Source organism: Drosophila kikkawai, chromosome 3L, assembly GCF_030179895.1.
Source record: "Drosophila kikkawai strain 14028-0561.14 chromosome 3L, DkikHiC1v2, whole genome shotgun sequence".
In the NCBI taxonomy this organism is placed as follows: Eukaryota; Metazoa; Arthropoda; class Insecta; order Diptera; family Drosophilidae; genus Drosophila; species Drosophila kikkawai.
In genome coordinates this window covers 1,520,009-1,543,758 of record NC_091730.1, presented here as the reverse complement: position 1 = coordinate 1,543,758, position 23,750 = coordinate 1,520,009, and the positions used below count along the sequence as shown (strand labels likewise).

Genomic DNA, 23,750 nt, shown 5'->3' with positions numbered 1-23,750 from the left:
ATTCAACTTTTTTCCGAAAATAAACACGCCCACGCCAGAGCCAGCCTTCACCCCAGCTCACTCCCTCAACCCTTGTCAACTTCAGCAGCCTTTCCAATCCCGTCTCTTTTTCTGACAACTCCTCAACGGCTAAGCTGACCAAGTCTAGACTCAGTGCTCCTCCGACTCCCTTTGGTAAATCCTGACGGAAAACCACAGGGACACCCACACGTACTGCTCTTACTAGAACATTATCGTTGCAAGCTCGCCGCAAATGCACTCATCCAAGTCCAAGGGGGATTCCCCCGCTCTAATTCCCAGCAGCTCGTACGTATGTGCATACTAATGCCAAATAATAACAACAACCAGGACTTTGAAGGACTCGGCAGAACCCACACATTCCCCCCCAGCTGCACAATTTATGATTTTATTTCACGCCTGCTTTTCATTAACATTCCGCTTTTGGTTGGGGTTTTTTTCATACCATTTTTTTGGGTGCAGGTTCAGGTTCGGGTTTGGGTTTGGTTTTGGTTCTTTTTGTGCTCGCTGTCCAAAAATTATAAGTTCTTTTTCCAGCTGCCGGGTAATTCCCATAGCTGGCTCGCCTGTCCGACGCTTGTTAACCTTTAGCTAGTTGCGTTTTCCTTTGCCGCTTTTTTCCGCTTGCATCTTCTTTTGCCACTAATTTTGGCACACACACACAGAGGCAGAGGTATGTCAGAGGGGGGAGGGATTGAGGATGAGTGGGCAGGCACAAGGCCGGGGGGCGTGGCTTGGTCCAGAGTGAAATCTCCACAAAAGTTATGCAGCAGTCGCCGTGGAGCAGCAGCAGGCAACACGGAACATGTAGCAGTCCCACAAATTTTTCCTTTTTTTTATTACAGAGGGGAAAACAAATAAGAGAAATATTTTTTAAAATTTATTACAAGTTCAGTAAATAGTTTTTAAAGTATTAAAAATATATTTAATTAATAAATTAATATAGCTGCTTAAATTAAACTTGATTCTTGTTTAAATGAAATTCAGAAATTGCCTTTAATAATTCGTTAAATTAAAGGAAAGCTTATTAATTTTTATAAGAATAATTTTAAAAAATAAAAGTACAAGGCAGTAAGTAGTACTAAATATAATACTTACCTTATAATAAAGAACTAAACTTATAATAAAGAAGTAAACTTTGTAATAAAATTAAATGAAAATCATAAGATGTTGCTTATAAAAATTCATAAAAAATCCAGAAGAGCAAGACCTACTCCTAAATATATATTTTTTTAAATATATCCTTGTTCTTTGTTAATTTAAACTCTATTTTTTCTTTATAGTGTAAAAAATAACTAGTGAAAACATAAAAAAATAAGAAAGGACTGCTGCACTGCCCGCAGCCAGTCGGCGGCCTTTTGGCAGCCTCTGTGCTGACCGCACATATAATTATTTCATATATGAAACATGAGTGAGCGTTACCACTCCACCAAAGCTCTCAAGGCATTTTTCGCCTATTTTTTTTTACCACAAAAATCAGCAAAAGTGAATTAGTGCAGAGAGCAGAGCAGAGGAGCATGAGCTGAAGCTGGAACCTGCATTGCAGTCTCCGACGGCCACCTAATGAAAATTGTTGTGAAATAAATCATTTTAAATAATTTCCATCCTCTCTCTCAACTTTATACGAGGACGTGGAACCATGAATGTGAATGTGTGGGGTTTTTTTTTTTGGCAAAGTTTAAATTGAAATGAAAGCCAAGTAGCTGAAATGGACTTTACACTTTGCCTGTTACTTCAGCCGTGCCTAACTTTTTTGCAGCTTGCTAAATTGCGCTAACTGACCAAAGCGGAAGTTTCAATTACACCTACACCAGCCACACACACATACACACAAACATACACACTCTGGCTCACAGCATTGACCTACACTGCGTATGCGTACTCTTATATGACGCATACGCCCCATGGGCCACCGAACTCTAGCCAAAAAAACTCCCGCAGCAGCCAAGGCCACAAATCTGTGTTAGACCCCCAAAAAGTGCTGCAATTTTGGAGGGCAGCAAGGGGTTGAGGGGGGGAGCTTCTGTGGAAGCCAGTTGGTCCACCAAATTATAGCCAAAAGTTGGCACATTACTTGCAGCAACTGACATTTTGTTGTATACCTTGTAGTTAAATACCCCTTAATGGGGAGTGGGAGTAGAGGTTATAGGCTGGCTGGGGGTCTTTTTAATGGGTTAATTAGCTGGTTAGTTATATAGAGATTTCAGTAACATTAAATTAAAGAATATTTCAACATTTTCTGTAATTCAGCATGTTTATTAATTGCTTCAATACTTTAAGTCAAGGCTCTTTGATTTTAATTCTTTTGTATTCATTAAATATTTATTCACAAATACACAATCAATATTGTGTGAAAGTACTTTTGTTTTTGCCACTTTAGCTATTATTTATTAACTAGCCATAAAATAACTTTAAATAAATTTAAATTCTAGGCATCTTAAAGTGCCTTAACTATTAGTCATTTCATTCAAAAATCTCTGCTCCAAATATCCTCTACTGGCAGACTGACTGACTGACTGACTTACAGACTGTTTCCTCTCGGTTCCCTGAGGGTATTGTAAAGTCCTACCTAACAGGCAGGACCTACAACCGAGTGAACCTAAAACGGATATTACTTTATCAAGCGGCATAAAAAATGAGTCCGCGTAGATGCGAAGGGGCAGTAAAAAAAACGAACGGAAGCAATCAGCGAAATTTATTGTAGAGTCTCCTTTTTGGCGTAACTGATGAAGTGAGAAACTGAAAGACAGGCGAGGCCAACTCTCGCGGCAGCCAATACAAATTACGGGGGGAGTGGGACAGCTGCTACCCCCACCCTGGTGCTTTCCCTTAACCTTAGCTATCCTACCCACCCCAAGGCCACCCAGAAGCTACCTCCTCCTCCTTCTCCACGCCGCCAAAAGCATCAGTTCGTTCGCATTCGCGGCGTGCTGCTTTTTATTGCTTTCTTTCTGTGCTTTTAACGGAGGCAAACGCCTAAATATAAAACCAGTTGGGAGTCTACTTATATAGCGCTTACAACGACACCGACAATTACACTGGGAAAAATATTTGGGCAAGAAGAAAAATGTTTAAAAAGGGTTTTAAATCATTTTTAGAACAATTTTTGAGACGGGATTGACTATTTTTTTTAAATTTAAGTAAAGAATTTCTATTTTACGACTAATTTTTAGGCGATTTAAAGTCACTTAAATATTTTAATCATTTTTGATTCTCTTTCTAATGATTTTTAAGCAGTTTCGGATGCTTTTTTATTGCATTTTTACGGGGTGTTCTTAAGAATTGAAATTCTAATAAAGTTCTTAGAAATTTTTTAGGCCGTTTTTTTTTTATATTAAATTATTTTCCTAATTTATTTGTTTAAGAAATAATGAAATATAGGAAGAAAAATAATATTATATTTCTTTACTAATTTATTTCTTCACAAATAATAAAAGTTAGGCTTTATTATTATTTTATATTTATATTTATTTATATTTTATATTTAATTGTGTGCTTATTTTAGTTATATTTAATTTTTTAAGTGCACATTCCTGTGCACACCAATACCAATACCACACAGACACAGCGATTTGAATGCAAATGTTGCAGCCGGAAATGAAACCGACAATGCCACTTATTTATCTTTGTACTTGCGGCTTTGATTTTGTTGCGGCTTTAAGCAGTCACAGGCCCTAGTCCTCGGTATTTGCATTTTTTTTTTGTGCCATTTCCCTTTTTCACCGAATTTAATTAAACGCTTTAACTCTGTTGACTTAGGCGGCCGCATAAATTGTAATTCATAATTAAACACCAAAAAGGGAAAAACTGAAAAAATCGCTAAATAAAAGCCAATTAAAATTTATAGACGTTTGCATTTAATAATTGCATCAAAGCAAGTTTGTTTGCCAGCTTATTAAATATATAAAAAGAAAGGAAATCGCTCTAGAGATGATTTTTCCTCGTTTCCTTCCATTATCCCCGAGAGTCGTGAAAATCGCAAGTCATAAATGTTAAAATGGTGCCATCCGCCGAAGTAGAGGAAATGGCAAGGCAATGGATGAAAAGCTAAACAGCAAAATACCCATAATGCAAGCGAAGGAAAAGGAAAAATAGCGAAAAAAATATTCATTGATTTTCTTAATTAAAAAATTTTACCATTAACTTTTATGTTTATTGACTTGGCCCCCTAATCGCAGTTTTTGCCGTTTTATATTGAAAGGTTAAGTCGGAAGTGGATGGTGCACTGGGGGAAAATATTGGGGAGATAATAGGGATATATTTTAGATAAATTATATGTTATATATATCTATGTATTGGTATATATATAAATATTTATTATAATTATTTATTTTATTTATCTATTTAAATATTTTTTTGTTAGCAGCGACCTATATCTAATAAGAATTTGTAAGGTTCTTAAAACCCGAGGTCATTATATTATTTATTATAATTTTTTTAAATTTACAATCAATTATTATTCAGTTTTTGCTTGAATATAAATAAAGATGATTATACAAACTATTCCATTAGCATATTCCTGCCTTTCTCTAGAATTTCTAACTGACTTAAAAAGTTCTCTTAGCAACTGGGTTCTTATTACCCCTTTGGCAAGGTCAGAAACATCTAAACAACTAAGCTTTCCATTTCCTCTTGACCAGATCTTAGCATTTCCTTTGTAATAACAAATTTAAATCCGCTTTTCATACATATTTTCTTAGTGCAACCATTGTCCTTTTCCACTTCCTGTGCGCATTATAAACTAAGTACAGATTATTATAAAATAGCATGCCGCCGAGACCTCGACAATATGGGGCGTGGCCTAGAGTTTCCTTAGTTTCTTCAGTCCTTCAGCCCTTTATCTTTTGGCTCACTTAAGTTTGTTTTGAAAATTAAAGCCTGTTAATGAGATTTCAGAGTCGGTGGCTGCTGCTTTCACCCGCCTGGTAATGGCGCGTAATTGACAACGTAATGAGATTTGTTAAAAGGATTGTTTTGTCCTCCCCGAAAAACAATTCGTATTTCGTAATTCGTAATTACCAAAACTAAAAACACGAGGGCCCAAAGCGAAAGCCGAGCTGTTGTTATCAATTATGCAGGCCCAAAAACGCAGGCATAACGTAAACAAACATTTAACCAGCGAGGAAGACGACGTCGACGACGACGACGCCGCCGTGCAAGTTGGCCAAAAAATGCAGTAGGTCAGTTACAGTTACCATTACAGCATCCGGCTCTCATTTCCACCCTCTGAAAGAGAAAACTCTCCCTGCTTTGCAGTCGGAGAGCGGGAAAACTCTCGGTATCTCTGTCTCTCTCTGGTTTTTAGTACAAAGAGCATGGGATGCTGTCGGCTTTTCCTCTCCCAGTAATACGGGCCACAAAGCTACATTGTGGTCCTGTGGCCTGGCTTTCCACGTTTTCCGGAGCATCGGCTCAGGACCTCGTATTACTGGCCCAGCTTAGGCGTATTTTAGTGCTGATTACAACGCGTGGCCGTTTGGTTCCAGTGAGCGGATGAAAAGCGCAGAGTTTTTCCTGGGGAAAAGCAAGGCGAAGCGGCAGAGGAAAAGCTAGTAAAATCTCCGATGTTAAAGTCCAGTTTGAGTGCGTATTAAAGTGAGATTTCGGTGGAGTCTTAACGGGAAAACAAAGGAATAGTCAAGTTAATAAATAATTAATCAAAAAAGTTTAAACATTTGTGTAATCAAAATAAACAAAAATCCAAATGAAACTTAAAGGGACTTTTCTATAGCCAAATTATAAATATAATAGAAAATAAAGTTGCTTATGAAACTGAATAATCGAAATCGGAAAAGAACTTAGTGAAACCTCTTGAAAATTCTCATAAATAAATAAAAAATTTAACAAAAGTATAATAAATATTTAAAAATAACCAAAGTCAAAGTAAACAAAATAAATTGATAAAAAACTTTTTAGAAAACGTGTAGAAAAAACTCAAATAAAATTAACAAAAGCCTGTGAAAGCAAACAAAGTGTAATAAAGTGAGTTCTTTGCGCGTAATGGCGAATCCAATTTAACCAACAAATACACTTCATTGTGCTCAAAACTCGGAATTTGGCGAAATTGTTGCTACAAACTACAAGTGCAAAATGCATTCGAGGCTAAAATTCCTGGCATATTTACATTTAATATGCGCCACCAGCATTTTCTGCCCGGAATTCAGTGTCGCCCAGCAGCAGCAACAACAGGCGTCATCTTTAACCGAGAAAATACCATTAGGTGAGTCTCCAGAGGAGCCCAGGGAGGGATCCCAGGCTCCGCCAGAAATTGTCACAGCCGCCACACTGCACTTGTAGCTGGGATTTGGCCACAATGTGCTCCTGGCTTACTCCCTGCTCCTGCTTCTGGCTCCCTGCTCCTTGCACTTACCTCCCTGCTTGCCGGTATTGTATTCCTCAGCTTCCTGTATGCCTGCATTCCTCTCTCATGGCTCGTTTGGGGAAATTGGGTATGGCTGTTGCCCGGCAGATTATCCCTGACCTGTCCTTGCTGCACTCGAGCATGGTGGTCCTCCGTCGTGCAAGTTATTCCCCAATATTCTTCACACGTCCAACGAATATAAACTGAGATTGTTTTTCAGCTTTCAAAGCTAGGTGATAATTGAAATCTTCCTTTTGAGGGGCTTATGATGGTGTTTCCTTCATGTAATAGGTATTAATTTGTTTCCTTCCTTATATTTATGTTTAGAAATTTATTTTCTCCTATTTTTTTTTTAAATGTAAAGGTTTAACGTATTTTGTATTATTTATGAAGTATTTGTTTTGAAAACTATAGTTTTACCCTTTTCAAAAATTTATAAAATTCAATTTTTACTTTTTGTTTACATAGTTAAAAGTTGTATACTTTTAAATTAAATATTTTATTGCAGTAGAGGCCTCTTCTTTCTATTTAAATTAATATTGTTCACTTTAATAACTTTAATAAATATTTTATTTTACTTTTTTATCTTTTACCCAAGAGAACACTTACTAAAAACACCTTTTCCTCTATTTTCCCCTCCAGTATTATTACCCAATCCTTTAGAGACCCACCCTAGTTATATTTCATAGACCTTCTTTAAATATTAAATTTCCTCATTTTCTAAATTCACGATTTGGCGTCGAAAGTCCCTCGAAGAACTTGCCTAGGCAGGCACCGCATTTTATTTTACGCTCTCACCAGGCAGCTTCTACTTTTTTTTCTATTTTTTTTCACCTGCTGCCTTATTTTTATTGCACGATGGCGCTTCAGTCATTGCACCTGCAGTCATTTTGGCTCCCTGCACACAGGTAGGGAGCGTACTATATGCACTTATATATATATCTGCTTGGTGGCTGCTAATGTGACAGTCATGCTGACTGGCTTGCACTCAAATCCAGGCAACGCCATGGTGACTGGCGATGGTGTTACCTGTGCTACCTGTTCAGGTGCCATGCAAAAGCGCAGCACAAAATTGCTGCATCAACACTTCGTTTGCGCTTTTTGTTGTTGCTTGTCGGAGGGCGGCCTGTCTAGGATGGTGTGTGTGTGTGTGTGTGTGGGTGTGGGTGAGGGCACTGAGAAAAAATGTAGTATATTAACTAACAGTTATGATTTAGTTATTTAAAGAATTTAAGATATGTGACACATTTTCTGGTAAATAAAATGTATATTAATATATTTTAAATTATTTAAAATATATTTTAATATTATATTTAAATTATAATTTATATATTTTATAAGATTTTCTATTTTTTTTATATTATTTAAGTTTATTTTATAAGAAGCTGCCGTATATCTTGAGCTCTTTCTCTTTAAAACCTTTTTAATTAATTCTCTAAATTCATAAATCTATCCACTTTTTCTCCCAGTGCCTTGTTTATGTCTGTGTGTGCTGGGACAGTGGCCCAGGTGGCCGTGTGGGCGTGACATTATGCTATCATTTGTGTACATATTTGCACTGTGCCCTTTTTCGTTTAATATTAACAGGACCGTGTCAAAAGCCGCCTAAATATTTAACGAAGCAAAAATATTCGCCCTAGCTAACCCCCTAAAAACCCCTCTTAACCCTCCTCTCTCTCTCTCTTTCTGTCTCGCTTGCAGGTGCAATCTTCGAGCAGGGAACGGACGACGTGCAATCAGCCTTTAAATATGCAATGCTCAATCACAACCTGAATGTGAGCTCCCGGCGCTTCGAGCTGCAGGCGTACGTCGATGTCATCAATACGGCGGATGCATTCAAATTATCCCGCCTGAGTATGTGTTGTTATCAGTACCAGGAAATCCCTAAAAAACCCCATTACACCAGACACGGTTCCCCCATTAATTATGTGCATTTTTTATTGAAAATTGGTTTTACTTCACGTCCGCTCTACTCCACACTCAAAGCTGCAATTTAATTGTGCGCCACACTCTCTGCTCCCCGACCTAGACACTGTCTCCGCCATGCATTTTCCATTTTTCCCCACCCACAACCCACCCACCCCTCGAGCTGAAAAGAAAAAGAGAAAGAGAGCAGAGAATACAAAAACGAATTTATTACTGTAACCTCCAGTTTGCAATCAATTCTCGCGCGGAGTCTACTCGATGCTGGGCGCCGTGTCGCCGGACTCCTTTGACACATTGCACTCCTACTCGAATACGTTCCAAATGCCATTTGTGACGCCCTGGTTCCCCGAGAAGGTAAGTGTCCTCCTCCTCATCTACCTGCAAAAGGTGAAAAAGAAATGTCATATGTAATTGATTTCCGTGTTATTTACCCTCTGCGGTTGCCATAAGGGTACTGATGGAGTGGTTAACTCAGTTATGCGTTAATGAAGTTGGCCCAAAGGGTAGCGAAACAAAGGGAAAGTTTTTAGCAACAGAGAGGGAGGTGTAGGTGGTAGTCAAATATTTAATTATGTGCCCAACGGAGAGTTGGGTGTAAAAATAATAAAGACCTGGCAAATGAGAGCTTCCATTGAAAAACAAGGACAAGTTACACATTTAGCTATTTACAAAGGGTTTAGTAATGGTTTTAAAGTCAAAAACCAAACATTTGTTTGCTGTTGGCATTAAAACTTGAGCTATTTAAGTAGGTGTAATTGAGGGTTAAATATTTAAATCAAATTAATGGGAATTTTACAAGTAAGTAGTGCCTATAAAAAAATATTTAAAAATAAAACGCCAACAATATGCATAAAAAAAAGAAAGTCTAAGTTGATTTTAAAGCTTTCATTAGGTTTAAAATTATGTTAGTATTAAGAACAGCTTTTTGAATTAATGTTGATGTATTTTTAGCCAACTTAAGCAATTCCTAACCTAATTAATTAATTATTCCATAAAATTATGCATAAAGAATTCAAATATTTCCGGTCTTTTTTAAGGTTATTATTATTGAATCAGTCATTTCCGACCTTATAAACCATATATATTCTTGATCAGCATGAAAAGGCAAATCTTTCTAGCCATGACCGGAAGAAAAATTTTTTTTTTTGAAATTTTTCAAATTTGATAAGGGGTTACATCGTTAAATTTTTCAAAAATGGCCAAAATTTTGTATTTCATAAAAAATGAAAATTATAATGCAGATTTGTTAACTTACTTAAAACTAATAAGAAACAGCTTTCTGAATTGAATTTAAAGCATTTTTGTTTAAGTTATGTAATTTTTAGACTCTGTTTTTTTGAAAAAAATTTTCAAATAAATATTTCCGGTCTTCTTACAAGATATTAAGATTTTATTTAGAGAATTATACTTTCCTGGCAACATAGTATGTAATATATCTACGTACTCAAAACAACATTTAAAGTCCAGTCACGACATTAAAGACTAGATTGATAAGGCAACAAGCACGTAGGAATTGTAAAAATATTTTATATGTTTTAACCCTTCATTTTTCCTTGAACCCTTTAGCTTTTATTACACTTGACTTGGCAGAGTTTTCAATTACCAATCCGTATTAGCTGAGAACCCCCTAAGAATTCCTTTCAGTTAATGTCAATTTTTGTAAAAATGAAGTCATTGCATAAAGTGGAGCCTGGGGTTCACAGTTCTCCCCCAGAGCCCAATCGGGTGAGGACTCTGCTTAGACAGTGCACTAAATCAAAGCCCGGGCACAAATCATAATAATTGTAATTTGAAGAAAATTTACTACCAGCAGCAACAAAGCGGACGGGACAGGCAGTGCGACAACAGTTTGGTTGTTGGCTGAACCGCTGCTCCTGCTGTTGCTGCTGTTGTTGTCGTTTTTGTTGTCACTTTGCGAAACAGAAAGCCAACTCGGAGCGCCGGCGGAAGACAATGCCAAACGGGGGAGCGACTCGACTCGACTCGACTCCTACACGGAGAGAGAGCCAGCGAATTTATGACACGCTCTTGGCCTCTTTTATTTCAATCACTATAAATCAAGATATGGAGGCAGAGTCACCCAGGCACAGGCATCCGATGCTGCCTCTGTCTCTGCCTCTGACTCTGGGCGGCAAAACACAGGCGATGGCACCTACACCCCCAGATCCCCGCACACATTGAGTGCGCATTTGCGTGCTTCTTGCATGGTGAGAAATATGGGTAATAGTTTTTGTTAAGCTGGAAATTATGGTTGTATTTTTAAGCTTAGATTACTTGTTAAAAATTAGAATTTTAAAAGATTTATTTATTACCTAACAAGCCCTAGGTTTCATTTTTTATTATTTCCAACAATCCAAAAAGCTTTAAATCAATGTAGTAATATCTGCCAGATATTTTAAGTATTTTTGTTAAGCTCCTAAGATTGTTTTAATACTTTATAAATATTTTAAAACAAATTTTGGTAATTCCCAAATATGTTGAAGTCTCAAATTATTATTTTTAACATCCAACAAAAGCTTAAAATTATGTAAATAATATCTCCCAAATATTTTAAGTAATTTTGTTAGACTCCTAAGATTGTTTTAAAATTTAATAATATTTCTAAACATATTTAGTTTAATCATAAGAATGTTTCTCAGCCTTCCAGCTTAAATCAAACAGGTATTTCTGCCATAAAAAATAAGTAAATATAAACTTTAAACACCCCCAATTTCTCACCGTGCCCGAGTATGTTGAGCTAAACGGAAACTGGTATCTGTGTGTATCTCTCTGGATGTATCTGCTTGTTGGCGTCGCCTTACACTGCCGACCGACCGACCGACCCCTCTGGATCACCCAGGGGCGTACGTATATGTACATCTCTCGTGGGGAGGGAGGGGGCGCCCAGCGGAAACGCGTTTCATTTTATTATTGCTTCATGTAGCGTGCACATTTACATTGTTACCAGCGAGAGAGTTCATGGGGGCCTTTGCTTTGCATACTTCTAGGTGCTCACCCCGTCGTCGGGACTGCTGGATTTCGCTATCAGCATGCGTCCGGATTATCATCAGGCGATTATCGATACCATCCAGTACTACGGCTGGCAGAGCATTATTTATCTCTACGACTCGCACGATGGTGAGTTGCTACATATAGATATAACCCTCCGACACAGTCCCTCCCCCACATTATCTCCTCCCTTGTTTGTTTGCCCATTTGACTGCTTTGTGTTTCGATTTCATTTCATTTGACTTTCATTTGCCATAAACAAATAAGGCGTCAATCGGGCAGGCGAGTGGATTTAAGTGGCGGTTATGGCAATGTTTCTGCTTTGGATTAAGTGTTTCAATCCAGGGGAGGTTTGAACATTGTTTGGAATAATCTATTTGCTGTTGCTCTGTGAGTGAAAATCATCTACAGTCGGACTTCCTTTAAAGTTTTGTTTGCTTTTTATTAGCCAAACTTTGTTTCCAAAGCTTTGAAGCCTCTTAAAACTAATTTTATGGTCTTTATTTCTTAGAGAAGTTTATGTTAATGAGGAAAAGCTTCTTTGAAATCTTCAATTATAATGCTGCTTCATCACATTTCCTTAACAAAACAAAGCTTTGCCTGGAAAGGTATACCCCTAACCCAGACAGCTTTATGGGTCACACCTGTGTTTATGTTTTTGTGTACATTTATATGTAATTAATTGGCCAGCAGTTGGTTCGAGTAAGGAAGACTCGCCTGTACTCCTAATAAGCCTCTGTGCCACTTTATTTTTTAATCCCGTGACCTCGTGGGCTCGTGCCTTTTCATTTTTGCTAATATGTAATTAAATAAGCGGCACAAAGAGCTAAAAAAAAGCTAAAAAGAGAAGCAGGAAGGGAAGGAGGAGCTGCTAGGCAGACAGCGCGCTCAAGTGCTTCCAAGTGTGCTCTTTCGAGTGGCTCCTCAACGGGCTTAAGCAGCCAAGAGAAGGACACACACGCAGGACCCTCGGCTGCGTACACATATGGTTGGGCTTTACCAGCTGCTTGGGTGTGTGTGTGTATACACTTTGTCGGCTTCTGTTTATGTATTTGTGCATGTGTGTGTGTATGTGCGGGTCTTAGGCTGCTTTTTGTTGTATTGAAATTTATTTCAAAGCAATTTCCTGCCGTCTACGTGGCACAATACGACGACGGCAACAATTACGGCCAAAGATGAAGACATCAGATGGAGCCAAAAGACACTGGCTCACACACACACACATACATTTACAGTGAATTGGTATGGGAATGAGAGTCCTTTCAGCTCTGTAAAAATTTCATATAATATTACGTATACGCAGCTCTGATTTTTCTTTGCCTCCCTACTTGGTTACACGGTAAAAACACGGGGAAAATGAGGAGTATTTAAGGAAGTCTGGTTTCGATTTTATTTTAATATTTCAGAAGCTTGTTTAATCATTTTTTGAGCTACAAATTTGTTAAAATAATATTACGTATACGCAGGTTACAAATTTTTTATTTTTTATTTAAAATTGGTATTGATTTGTTATGTTTTTTGATTCTTAGAGGCCTTATTTATATTTAAGAAATATTTAAAAAATTATAAAAATAATATATAAATTTCTATGAATTTTTATTACATTCTATTTATTTATTTTATATTTCTATCAATTTTAATTATAATTTTCTTTGCCTGTATTACCCCCTCTTTTGCTCCGTCTCCCCTATAATGAGTTCACACGCCGTTGGAATGCTCTATAAGTCCATGTGTGTGTGTGTGTTTGTGTGTGTCATGTGTTAATGACTCTGTGTGAAATAAAATTTATGGCTTCATGCAACTGCTGCCTTCGGCTGGGAGCTCTCAGTTCCGAGTGCTGCTGCTGCTACTACTGGCTCCAGCCTTAACATTATTATTATTTTCCTTTTTTTGGGCCATTTTTTAATATTTGCCGCGGCGCCGAAAAGTAGGCCGACATTGTTGCCGCTGGCATTGGTTGCAGGAAAAGGAAATGCCGCAGCAGCAGCAGTCGGAGCAGTCGGAGCAGCAGCTTGTGCCCCACTTGCTCCTCTGTGCTCCTCCACTCTCACTCCTTTCCACTTGGCGATGGCGATGTGCTGATGGTGATTCACAGGCATTTTTTGGCCGACTTCGACTCTGGCGTTTACATTGTTAACGAAAGGCACCACAGCGGGACTTTATATTTTAATGCCGCTGTCAGCAGTTTGTTGTTATTGCTTTGTTCTACGGCCCCCCTTTCCAGGGCCCTTTTCTACCTACTTTTTTGGCTTTTGTGCCTGGTTATCACTCTGGTACAGGGGGAGAAATTATAGAGAAATTAAAGAGAAATTGTAGAGAAATTATAGAGAAGTTACAGACAGAAATTATAGATTCCTTGTTGATATTTTGAGACTGAATATGAAATTGAGGAGTACTAAAGGGGATATGTCACAGGCCAATCTTAAAATATGTTTTATTTTTTATTAATTAAAGTAATTTTAACAAAAATGAATACCATTTTTACATAGTATATGCTTCTTCCAAGCTTTAACATATATATTAAATATTGGAAACTAATTTTAATAATATGAATATTATAATTTATAGCATAAAATACAATTTTTTGTATTTACAACCCATTTTTGAGCTCAATCCAAACCCATACTTTCCATTCTTACCTCAGTGTACGCCCGCTGAGAGTCCTGAAAAAGGCTGCACACGGCGACAAATTGGTAGCATATTTTTTGGCGCATTCATGAATACTCCAACGAGAGTTCGACTACATAGGAAACATTCAATAAAACAGCAGCCACCGACGCACTGCTGGGAGTGCTGGGTTTTTTTCGGGGCTGCTATTTATTGAAATGTTACCAGGACCGCCATACCACAAAAAAGTACTTCAATTGTGTGTGTGTGCACTTCCGTTTCCGCTTTTTCACGCGACTGTTTACGAACGGCTCCTGCTGATTTTCCTCTGCTTTGGCTCTGCTTTCCCTTGCTCCTGTTGTTCTTGGTTTTCCTTTTTTTTTTCGGGGAAAAATCCAGCGAATCAATGCAGGCAGCAAATCAATGACAACGGCAACATGGAGGGCCATATTGAACGTGCAACAAATGGCGTGTGAAAATGTATTTTTTTGTTTGCCTCTCTTGCGGCTTCTGAGGGATTTGCGGAAGATGAAGTTCTGGCATGAAGAATATGATTAAATGACACATGCTTCCTGGGCGAAATAAATCAATGCCCAAGGGGTAAATTCATTCAACTTGAAGATTGTTTATAGATTGCAGGGATTATCATAAAACTGGCTGCATTATCAGATTGTTTTTCATCACGAACACCTTAATCCCCACACCGACACAATAGCACCCTGAAACCCCTCCGCCACGATATCCTTGACAGCTTATTCCTTCTCCTTGCCCCAACAGGCTTACTACGGCTGCAGCAAATTTATCAAGAACTGAAGCCCGGAAATGAAACATTCCGTGTGCAAATGGTGAAGCGCATCGCCAACGTAACAATGGCCATTGACTTTTTGCACACGCTCGAGGATTTGGGTCGCTTCAGCAAAAAGCGCATCGTGCTCGACTGCCCGGCGGAAATGGCCAAAGAGATCATCGTCCAGCATGTGCGGGACATCAAGCTGGGCCGGCGCACCTATCATTACCTGCTCAGTGGCCTGGTAAGTACTGGCATGGAGTGTGCTCTATGCTTTCCCGCTGGGAGGCTTTAATAAGCAATTATTGCCGGGCTTCCGTTGCGGGGTTCCAACGCCTGTGAAAATTTTGGGGGGTTGTAGCTACTTATATTTTGTTTTTATAAAGATTTGTGGTTTTATGGAGCAGCATTTATGTCTAGATTTATGTTTTGTAAGAGCTTTACTCTTGCTAAATCGATTTAATATTCATAGAAGCTTCAGTTCTTGGGAAATGTAAAATTTATTCGATACTCTGAGAGTTGTAAAGGTTTTAAAAATACTACAGAAATATTATAAATTTTCCTAGGAACATAAACGAATTTTTATTGGAATGGTTTACAAATTCATAAAATATTTAGAAAATATATAATTTCAATAAATCATAGAAATAATATACCAGGTATTACCCCGTCTATATCCTTTACTATCTCATGTTTACATAACGATTTTCGATTCCCTTTTTTTTCGTCTAGGTCATGGACAACCATTGGCCCAGCGATGTGGTCGAGTTTGGGGCCATCAACATCACCGGCTTTCGCATTGTCGACTCTAATCGGCGGGCAGTGCGTGATTTCCATGACAGCCGGAAGCGCTTGGAGCCAACGGGCCAGGGCCAATCCGCCTCCCAATCCCAGTTTCAGGCCAACGGCTTGCCGGCCATTTCGGTAAATTGACCTGCACTCGCACACTCCCCTCTGCCATTGATTTGTTTCGCCACGAACCATGGCCTCGTCTCCTCCATGATTTTTGCAGGCTCAGGCTGCCCTGATGTACGATGCGGTTTTCGTGCTCGTCGAGGCCTTCAATCGTATTTTGCGCAAGAAGCCGGATCAGTTCCGTTCCAATCATCTGCAGCGACGCAGCCACGGTGGCTCCTCCTCCTCCTCCTCATCGTCTTCGTCCTCCTCCACCAACGAGTCCAGTGGCGCCTTGCTGGACTGCAACACTAGCAAGGGCTGGGTCACGCCCTGGGAGCAGGGCGAGAAGATATCCAGGGTTTTGAGAAAGGTAAAAATCAAAGAGTAATATAATAAATATATTTTTTAACATTTATTTTATAAGTTTCTTAGAGCATTTGTTATATGAAAATCCTTTTTATTGTTTTGCCAGGTGGAAATCGAGGGCTTGTCGGGTGAAATCCGCTTTGACGAGGACGGCAGACGCATCAACTATACCCTGAATGTGGTGGAAATGTCCGTGAATAGCACTTTGCAGCAGGTGGCCGAGTGGCGAGATGATTTGGGTCTCCTGCCTATTCACAGTCGCAGCTATGCCACCTCATCGAGATCTGCCTCCGCCAGCACTGGGGACTATGCTAGGAATCATACCTACATAGTGACCAGTGTCCTGGAGGAGCCTTACCTGATGCACAAGCAGTCCAGCTATGGCGAGCAGCTGGTGGGCAATGATAGGTTTGAGGGTTACTGCAAGGACTTGGCTGATATGCTGGCTAACCACCTGGGAATTAAATGTGAGTTTCAGTGTTCAGTTTCAGTTCAATTATAAAAGAAATCCGTTTAAGAATATTTAAAATATAATTATATATATCTTAACCTTTCTTATATTTCCCAAAAACTAACCCTTTTCCCAAAGATGAAATACGTTTGGCTCAAGATGGCAACTATGGAGCAGAGAATCAGTATGCTCCTGGTGGCTGGGATGGCATGGTGGGTGAGCTGCTGCGCAAGGAGGCGGACATATCCATAGCACCCATGACCATAACAGCGGAACGTGAGCGAGTGATTGACTTCAGCAAGCCCTTTATGACCCTGGGGATATCTATCATGATCAAGAAGCCTGTTAAGCAGACACCAGGAGTGTTTAGCTTCCTCAATCCTCTTTCCCAAGAGATATGGGTAGGTGTTCTAAATATAATAAAATATTTTAGAAATACCCCAAAAATATATTTTCAGATAAGTGTAATCCTCAGCTACTTGGGCGTCAGTATTGTCTTGTATTTTGTGACCCGTTTTCCGCCCTATGAATGGAGAATTGTGCGCAGACCTCCGCCAGATGCCACGGCCCAGCAACCGCCGGGTATTATTGGCGGGGCCACCACCACCCTCAGCGATTCCCAATCCCATCAGCCTCCTGTGCCGCCCAATGAGTTTAGTCTGTTGAACTCCTTTTGGTACTCCCTGGCCGCCTTTATGCAGCAGGGTTGTGACCTTACACCACCTTCCATAGCAGGAAGAATTGCCGCCGCCGTTTGGTGGTTCTTCACCATCATCCTTATATCCTCTTACACTGCCAATTTGGCGGCTTTTCTCACAGTGGAGCGCATGGTGGCGCCCATCAAGACGCCCGAGGATCTGGCCATGCACACGGATATGGACTACGGAACGCTCAAGCATGGCTCCACATGGAACTTTTTCAAGGTGAGCTAGGAATTATAATTTGTAGATTATTTTTACTTTAAAATTATAATTTTGTAGCGCTCACAAATCGGTCTGCATAACAAAATGTGGGAGTACATGAATGCCAATCAACGCTCCTCGGTTCTCAGCTACGACGAGGGCATCCGCCGGGTGAGAACCTCCAAGGGAAAGTATGCTCTGCTGGTGGAGTCCCCTAAGAATGAGTATGTGAATGCCAGGCCGCCCTGCGATACCATGAAGGTGGGTCGTAATATAGATACCAAGGGTTTTGGTGTGGCCACTCCTATAGGGTCTCCTTTGAGGTAAGTTTTTAATATTTTAAGTTAAGTTAACCCCCTGAAATGATTTTATTTAACCCCTCAGAAAGCGACTAAATGAGGCCGTGTTGACACTGAAAGAAAACGGTGAACTCTTGAGAATCTGGAAAAAGTGGTGGTACGACAAGACCGAGTGCCCCAACCTGGACAGCCAGGAGACCAGCACGCCCAACGAGCTCTCGCTAAGCAATGTGGCCGGCATTTATTACATACTCATAGGGGGCCTCCTCCTATCGGTTATCGTGGCCATTGTGGAGTTCTTTTGCCGCAGCAAATCCTCTAGCCTGAAGGCACCATCGAATGGATCCGCCGGCGGCGTACCCGGGATGCTGGGATCCTCAACATATCAGCGGGACTCGCTCTCCGATGCTATTATGCACTCGCAGGCCAAGCTGGCGATGCAGGCGAGCAGCGAATACGATGAGCGATTGGTGGGCGTTGAGGTGAGCACAAAAATCCAATAAAAGTACCCTAGCTAATCCGCAGAAACCCCCTCTTGTAGTTGGCCTCCAATGTGCGGTATCAGTACAGCATGTAAGGGAGGAGAGCGCTTCATCTTGTAAATAATTGAGAAGGCATCAACCGGGGAAACTAAACGACGCTGGCAATCAACTCTCTCGGGCGGCGTTCAAAAAAAACTGTACAGAATAACCATAAATAATTACTATTGTATTTTTGATAAATGTGTATACAAAGCGAGTGCATAAATTACGAGTAACTATAGCTACGACTACCACTAACTAACAACTAAACACTAAACACTAAACTGTACATAGGCTAAGTGAAAATTATCCCGAAAGTATAAAAATAAAGAGTATGTTTTAAGCAAAAGTCGGTGATGGAATTTCTAGGGGGAAGGTTGCACACGTGGCGTATGAGCGATGCCATGCCTGCTGCCACGTGGCGTATGAGCGATGCGATGCGATGCGTGTGTGTACGAGGTAAGCCGCTTAGTTGACTTAAAGTTTTAACAAAACCAGGAAGGGCAAGGCTACACAGGGGTAAGGGCAAGGCTAGGCAAGGGTTCTGTTAGGTAAGGTGGGCGCTGATAGGCCCCAGGCTTAAGGTGGGCGTGGCACTAGGCTAAGAGGCTTTCAGAACTTTGTGCGTCTGCGGTGAAACAAAGCGATTTACGCGCTGAATTATGTATGTGGCAGCTGATGAAAAACCCCAAAAAACTTAAAGCAAACACATGGCGTCGGCGGAATAAGCCATTCCAAAAACAAATACACCCTTCCCCCGCGATTATTTTAATTTTAATGTAAGCTAATGCAAATATAATTATTTTAATTGTTATTTCCTCGACGAGGAGTGTTGTTTGCACACTTGTTTGTTTGCATTCGCTCTTGCGGTTTTGCTGATTTAATTAGATATCGGCAATCGGAATGAAATGGAATTTGATTTTGTATATAAATGTCTTGCCATTATTTTAATTTGGCTAAATTTGCGGCGGAATCAGCTTTGCCGGGAATTAGCGCGTTATTTGATTTGATTTCAGTTCGTATTTGAATTCGTTTTTTTTTTCGTTCATTCCAATTGCGGCTTAGCGTTTTTTGTGTCACCACCTTCTCCTCTTCTCTGTGTTTGTTTGTTTGCCGCTTTGCGTGTTTTTGTGGCCTAATTTGCACATTGTTTGTTAGCCTTTTTGTTTGGTTTGTTGCCAACTGCTTTGGGGGCTTTGGTAATTTGTAATAAAATAGAGAGAAAACAAATTAAATGCAATTTAAGGTCAATTAGAAAGGCTTAAGGCGGATGCCTGGGGAGGTTTTTGATATTGAGAAATTATATTTTAACAAAGTAAATACTCCCACAATCTATTTAATTTATTTTATGAATTCTTAACGAACTAATAAATATTTTAAAAATTATTTATAATTAAAATGCATCTTTAAGGCTTTTAAAAATTAATTTCCTAGCTTAATTTGTCATCAAAACTTTTACAAATTAATTTCCCAGCTTAAATTCTTGTCTAATATAGAGTCTTATGTGTGGCCTAATAATTTCCTTCTTCAGTAACAAATATTTCGAAGAAATAAACCCATTTTCCAGTGTATTTCCCAGCTTGACTTTATGCAAATCCCTTTATTACCCATCATCAGGACAACGCAATTCCTTACCTCCGCCGACCAAACAACTTTCAAGGAGCTGAGCAGCGCCCGGGAAACTTGCAGCAGCTTTGGCTTTACTTTAAGTATCTGACAGCGCTTTGCATAAATTTTCCAGCAGGAGTTTCCAGCGAACATCGACAGAGTCACGCGCCAGCTTTTCCAGCTGCAAGCCGAGATGATTTGCCGAAAAGCCAGAAAGGATTTTAGGGGGCGACAGTAGGCAGCAGTTCGGCAGCAGCGCATTTAATGCCGCAATCGATTTTTCAATAAATTCTGTGGGCAAAAGTTAAAAGCCACAAGCCACACAGAAAGGGGAAAACAACAAAAAAATATACATATACCAAAGTTGTGCCGTAAATTTTCATATTTATTTATTTTGTCAATCCCGGGGAAGTTGCCCGTCGTCGTCGTCGTCATGAGATATCCTATCTTCGTGGAAGGAGACTCATATCTCGGCATGGCTCTTTGCATCCTGGCCAAGATAAGCGTGGCTGCTTTGGGTAATGGTAATGGCCAGAAATCACAACGCATTTCTCGCAACTGTCAGCGGGGGGGATCCTCAAAGGATATAACAAAGGCAAGGACTCTTTGTCATATGCGCCACGCACTCGCAATCAAAAATATAATGCCCTGTCCCTCGCTCTTCCTAGGGAAAGAATTTCTTATTTTCCGAATCCAAAGTGCGTGTTTGCGTCTCGCATGGAAACTCGTAATATTTGCAAATGATGAACGTGAAAGTTTTTGATAAGTTTTCCCCCCCCAAAAGTTGCAACAAACAAATTCATAACTCTGTTATTGGAAAATTCATAAACTCTGCACGGGGCAATGCTAAATGCTGACCCCTAAAAAAACGTATAGTGCTCTCTATTTCCTTATTAACCATTTAATGGTAATTGTATTATTATAAATAATTACAGATACCTTAAATTAAAGCACATGTCTGCCAGTTACTATCAATTTTGTATTGATTCTGCCGCTGGCTCTATGAATTATTTAATTTACTAATCCACCTGTCACTTTTGACAGTTTCAATTAGCCTCGCGGTTTTTTGTAAGCTCTAAATAGTGAAAAATAATAGCTTTGCCTGAAAAAATATGTGAAAATCCATTAAAATTTTCTGTAATATTGAAACGGTGTGTGTGAGCAGGCTTTCCATTTTATTTGAGAAGGACCAGCAGGAGGAGGAGTTACATACTGCAGCCACATGAAAGTAATCCGGCAAAAGGATCGTTCCCAACCGCAAACATTTGCCCGAAAATATGTAGGCAGGCATAGAGTAGCACTTTGATTTGCCGTTTTTAATATTTTTTGGGTGGAAATATCCTTCTTCCTGCCTCAGAAAACCACAGCCAGCACACATGCTCATGCTCATAAGTGAAATTTACGCATCGCTGCATGCAATTCGCCAAAAAATGTTGCCAAGGACGGTAACTAATGTGCAATGTCGAAATGTGAGTCACTGTGCAGTGCCGGAAGTTCATAAATTACAAAACCTCAGAGCTGAGGTTACCCCTGCCGCCTGCCCCCAACCCCCTTCAGCCTTGAGATGATTGAGAGATATTGGCAGCAAATCAAAGTAAATGAAAGATTTCACAGTTTCCAAGGGGGAAAAGTGTGTCAAATGAAAGAAAAAGCTGGCAAAAGATACATATAGTTAAGGCTGAGATAATGGTAATCAAGGTAGGTTTTTAATGGAATAATTTATAGCCTTGGTTTTTTTTTAAATTTAAATTAATGTCTATATTTTTAAGGAAGCATTATTTCAGAGTAAGAATCGCAGTAAATTCTCTTAAATTTTAATACAACTTTAATCAATTTTATTTCTATTTTTAGGGAGTATTATTTAACAGTTTTTTCCCTTCTAAATAATACAAATTAATCCCTTTTTTTATATGAATTAAAATCTCTTGAATTTTAAATAGTTAACTTTAACCATTTTAATTGTTAAAATTAAAGCTTACATTTTGCTGTCTACCATTGTAGTATATTCTTCCCCACATACATATGAATATCTACCTATAACCATTTCAATTTTGCAACGATTTTGCACATAGTCAAATTTGCACAATGCATATTTGCTGGCTGCCTGGTTTTATTGTAGAATTTCTTGTTATTTCTTCATTTGTTTTTATCAAGCCAATAAATTACAAACCTAAGCTGGTAGCCGAAGCAACTTTTCCGTGTGTAAGCTGGAAAATTTTGCATATATAAGCGGCTTTTGTTGGCCCAAATACAAGCAACTTTATTCAGAGTCCGAGTCCTGAGTCCTGAGTTCTAGTGTGTTCATAAATCTCTCTTTTCACCCGTTTTGGAAAATCAACAAATCAAAGGCAAAAAGGCCGAACGCCAGCCAAAGGCAATGAAGCGCAGTTGATTGCCAAACAAAAAATAATAATAATCGTTGCTCTAGGCTGTAGATATTTTGTTGAAACTAGAAAATAAATTGATTATTTAAAATTTATTATTTATCTTTAAGATGGTGAGTTTAATTTAAATAATATTTTGTTGTAAAAATTCTATAGATATTGGTTCTATTTATAATATTAAGTAGGTTGTAAATTAAATATGAGTTTCTATAATTTTTGTGAGTATTATATTAATTCCAAAATAATTTTAAAACTACTTGCTAACTATGTAGGGTTTATTTTTATTTTTATTTGAAAAATATTTAAAATTATATTTATTAAGCAAAACACTATGAAGACTTTTAAGAAATTAGCTAACTTTATTATATTTCATTCTTTATTTGTAATTTGGCCTCCAATGAAACCAATTAAGTTTTTTCCCCTGTGTACTTTTGAGAAAAGCTCCACAAAAACCTGAATAACTGGACGCCAGGTGAAGTTTTCTTTTCGTCATCGACTGATGCAGGCGGAGTCCTCTTTTTGGGTGCTAAATAGCAAATTAAATGTAAACAACTAATGTTTCATTAGCAGCATAAAATGTGTGTTTAATTATTGCCGAGTACCTCCTACTACCCCCTCTCTTACCGCTTTTTAAACTTACCTAAAAAGTTAGTTTCCACACACACACACTCACACTCACAGAAATACACATGCAATTAACTTTTACTATGTGGGGAGTTTTCCAGGGGCAACTTTTGTTGTGCATTTCATCCGAACTTTTTGGTAAATAAAATAAGGCAAAAAAATAGGAGAAAGGAAAAATTCGAAATACTTTTACATATTTTTAACTATTTTCCACAGTTTCCCCTTTTCCTCCTCGTATTGAGCCAGAACTTTATCTGCGCAAATGTGCAACGCTTTGTTTGCCAGCTAACCACATTGAAAAGTAGCTGCTAATGGTGGATGTGACTGGGGATCGGATGCTCACTGCACCCCCAACTTGCTGCGAACTTTGCAAATAGCCAAAGGCAACTTTTGCAAAAATAAGCCCTATGATGCACGGGGAAGACAAACCAAAGGCAAAGAGCCATGGTCAACAAAAGACTTTACAGAGAGAGAGAAAGAGCTGCATTTAATTTGTTGGGGTCACAGCAGTGATGCCATAAATAATTGTAATGAAAGAAAAGGGAGATAGGGTTAATAAGCATTTAAAATTTAAAAATTATTTTAAAACGCCAAGGTAAGGAAGAACCATAAAAAAGAGCCATAAACTAGGCAGCTTGCTAAAAAACAATGTAACCCATTCTAAAATTTTTAAAAAATCGAAAAAAGGTAGTCCCTATAGGACAACTTTCCAAGCTTCTGACTGAAATTATAATAATTTAAAATTTACTGAAATTTATTGTTTTCTTTTAGAACTTTTACAGCATTATACAGTTTAAAATAAAATATAAACAACCTTAAAAATGCTAAAATGCCAGCACCATAACCATTTGTTTATTGTTTTCGAAGATCAGCAAATGTAAGTGAGACGATTGAAAATTTCCAAATGCAAACTGTTTTAATTCAAGCCGCATTTGAACTGGTCTTTTGGTCAGTTCCAGGGTCCTGGCAAAGGCAGTTACCCCGTTGCAGGAGGCCGTTTAAATGCGTTTC

General features: G+C 38.9%; 1 protein-coding gene across 1 annotated transcript; it reads left to right on the top strand.

Annotated features, from left to right (window-relative positions):
* Positions 1–5,953: 5,953 nt before the first annotated feature.
* On the top strand, positions 5,954–18,388 carry GluRIA (Glutamate receptor IA). Its single transcript, XM_017173202.3, has 13 exons — positions 5,954–6,238; positions 8,081–8,233; positions 8,532–8,659; positions 11,293–11,422; positions 14,678–14,931; positions 15,420–15,611; positions 15,700–15,954; positions 16,057–16,417; positions 16,540–16,802; positions 16,860–17,324; positions 17,382–17,626; positions 17,688–18,084; positions 18,144–18,388. The coding sequence occupies exons 1-13, from the start codon at positions 6,109–6,111 to the stop codon at positions 18,177–18,179; spliced, it is 3,009 nt and encodes a 1,002-aa protein (XP_017028691.1). The 5' UTR covers positions 5,954–6,108; the 3' UTR covers positions 18,180–18,388.
* The last annotated feature ends 5,362 nt before the right edge of the window (positions 18,389–23,750 follow it).

Bases quoted from the DNA above. Each gene is read 5' to 3' on its own strand.
- GluRIA (XM_017173202.3), top strand. From the start codon at position 6,109: ATGCATTCGAGGCTAAAATTCCTGGCATATTTACATTTAATATGCGCC. The intron at 8,660-11,292 runs GTAAGTGTCCTC...GCATACTTCTAG, and splicing joins CGCCCTGGTTCCCCGAGAAG to GTGCTCACCCCGTCGTCGGG. The intron at 16,803-16,859 runs GTAGGTGTTCTA...ATATATTTTCAG, and splicing joins CTCTTTCCCAAGAGATATGG to ATAAGTGTAATCCTCAGCTA.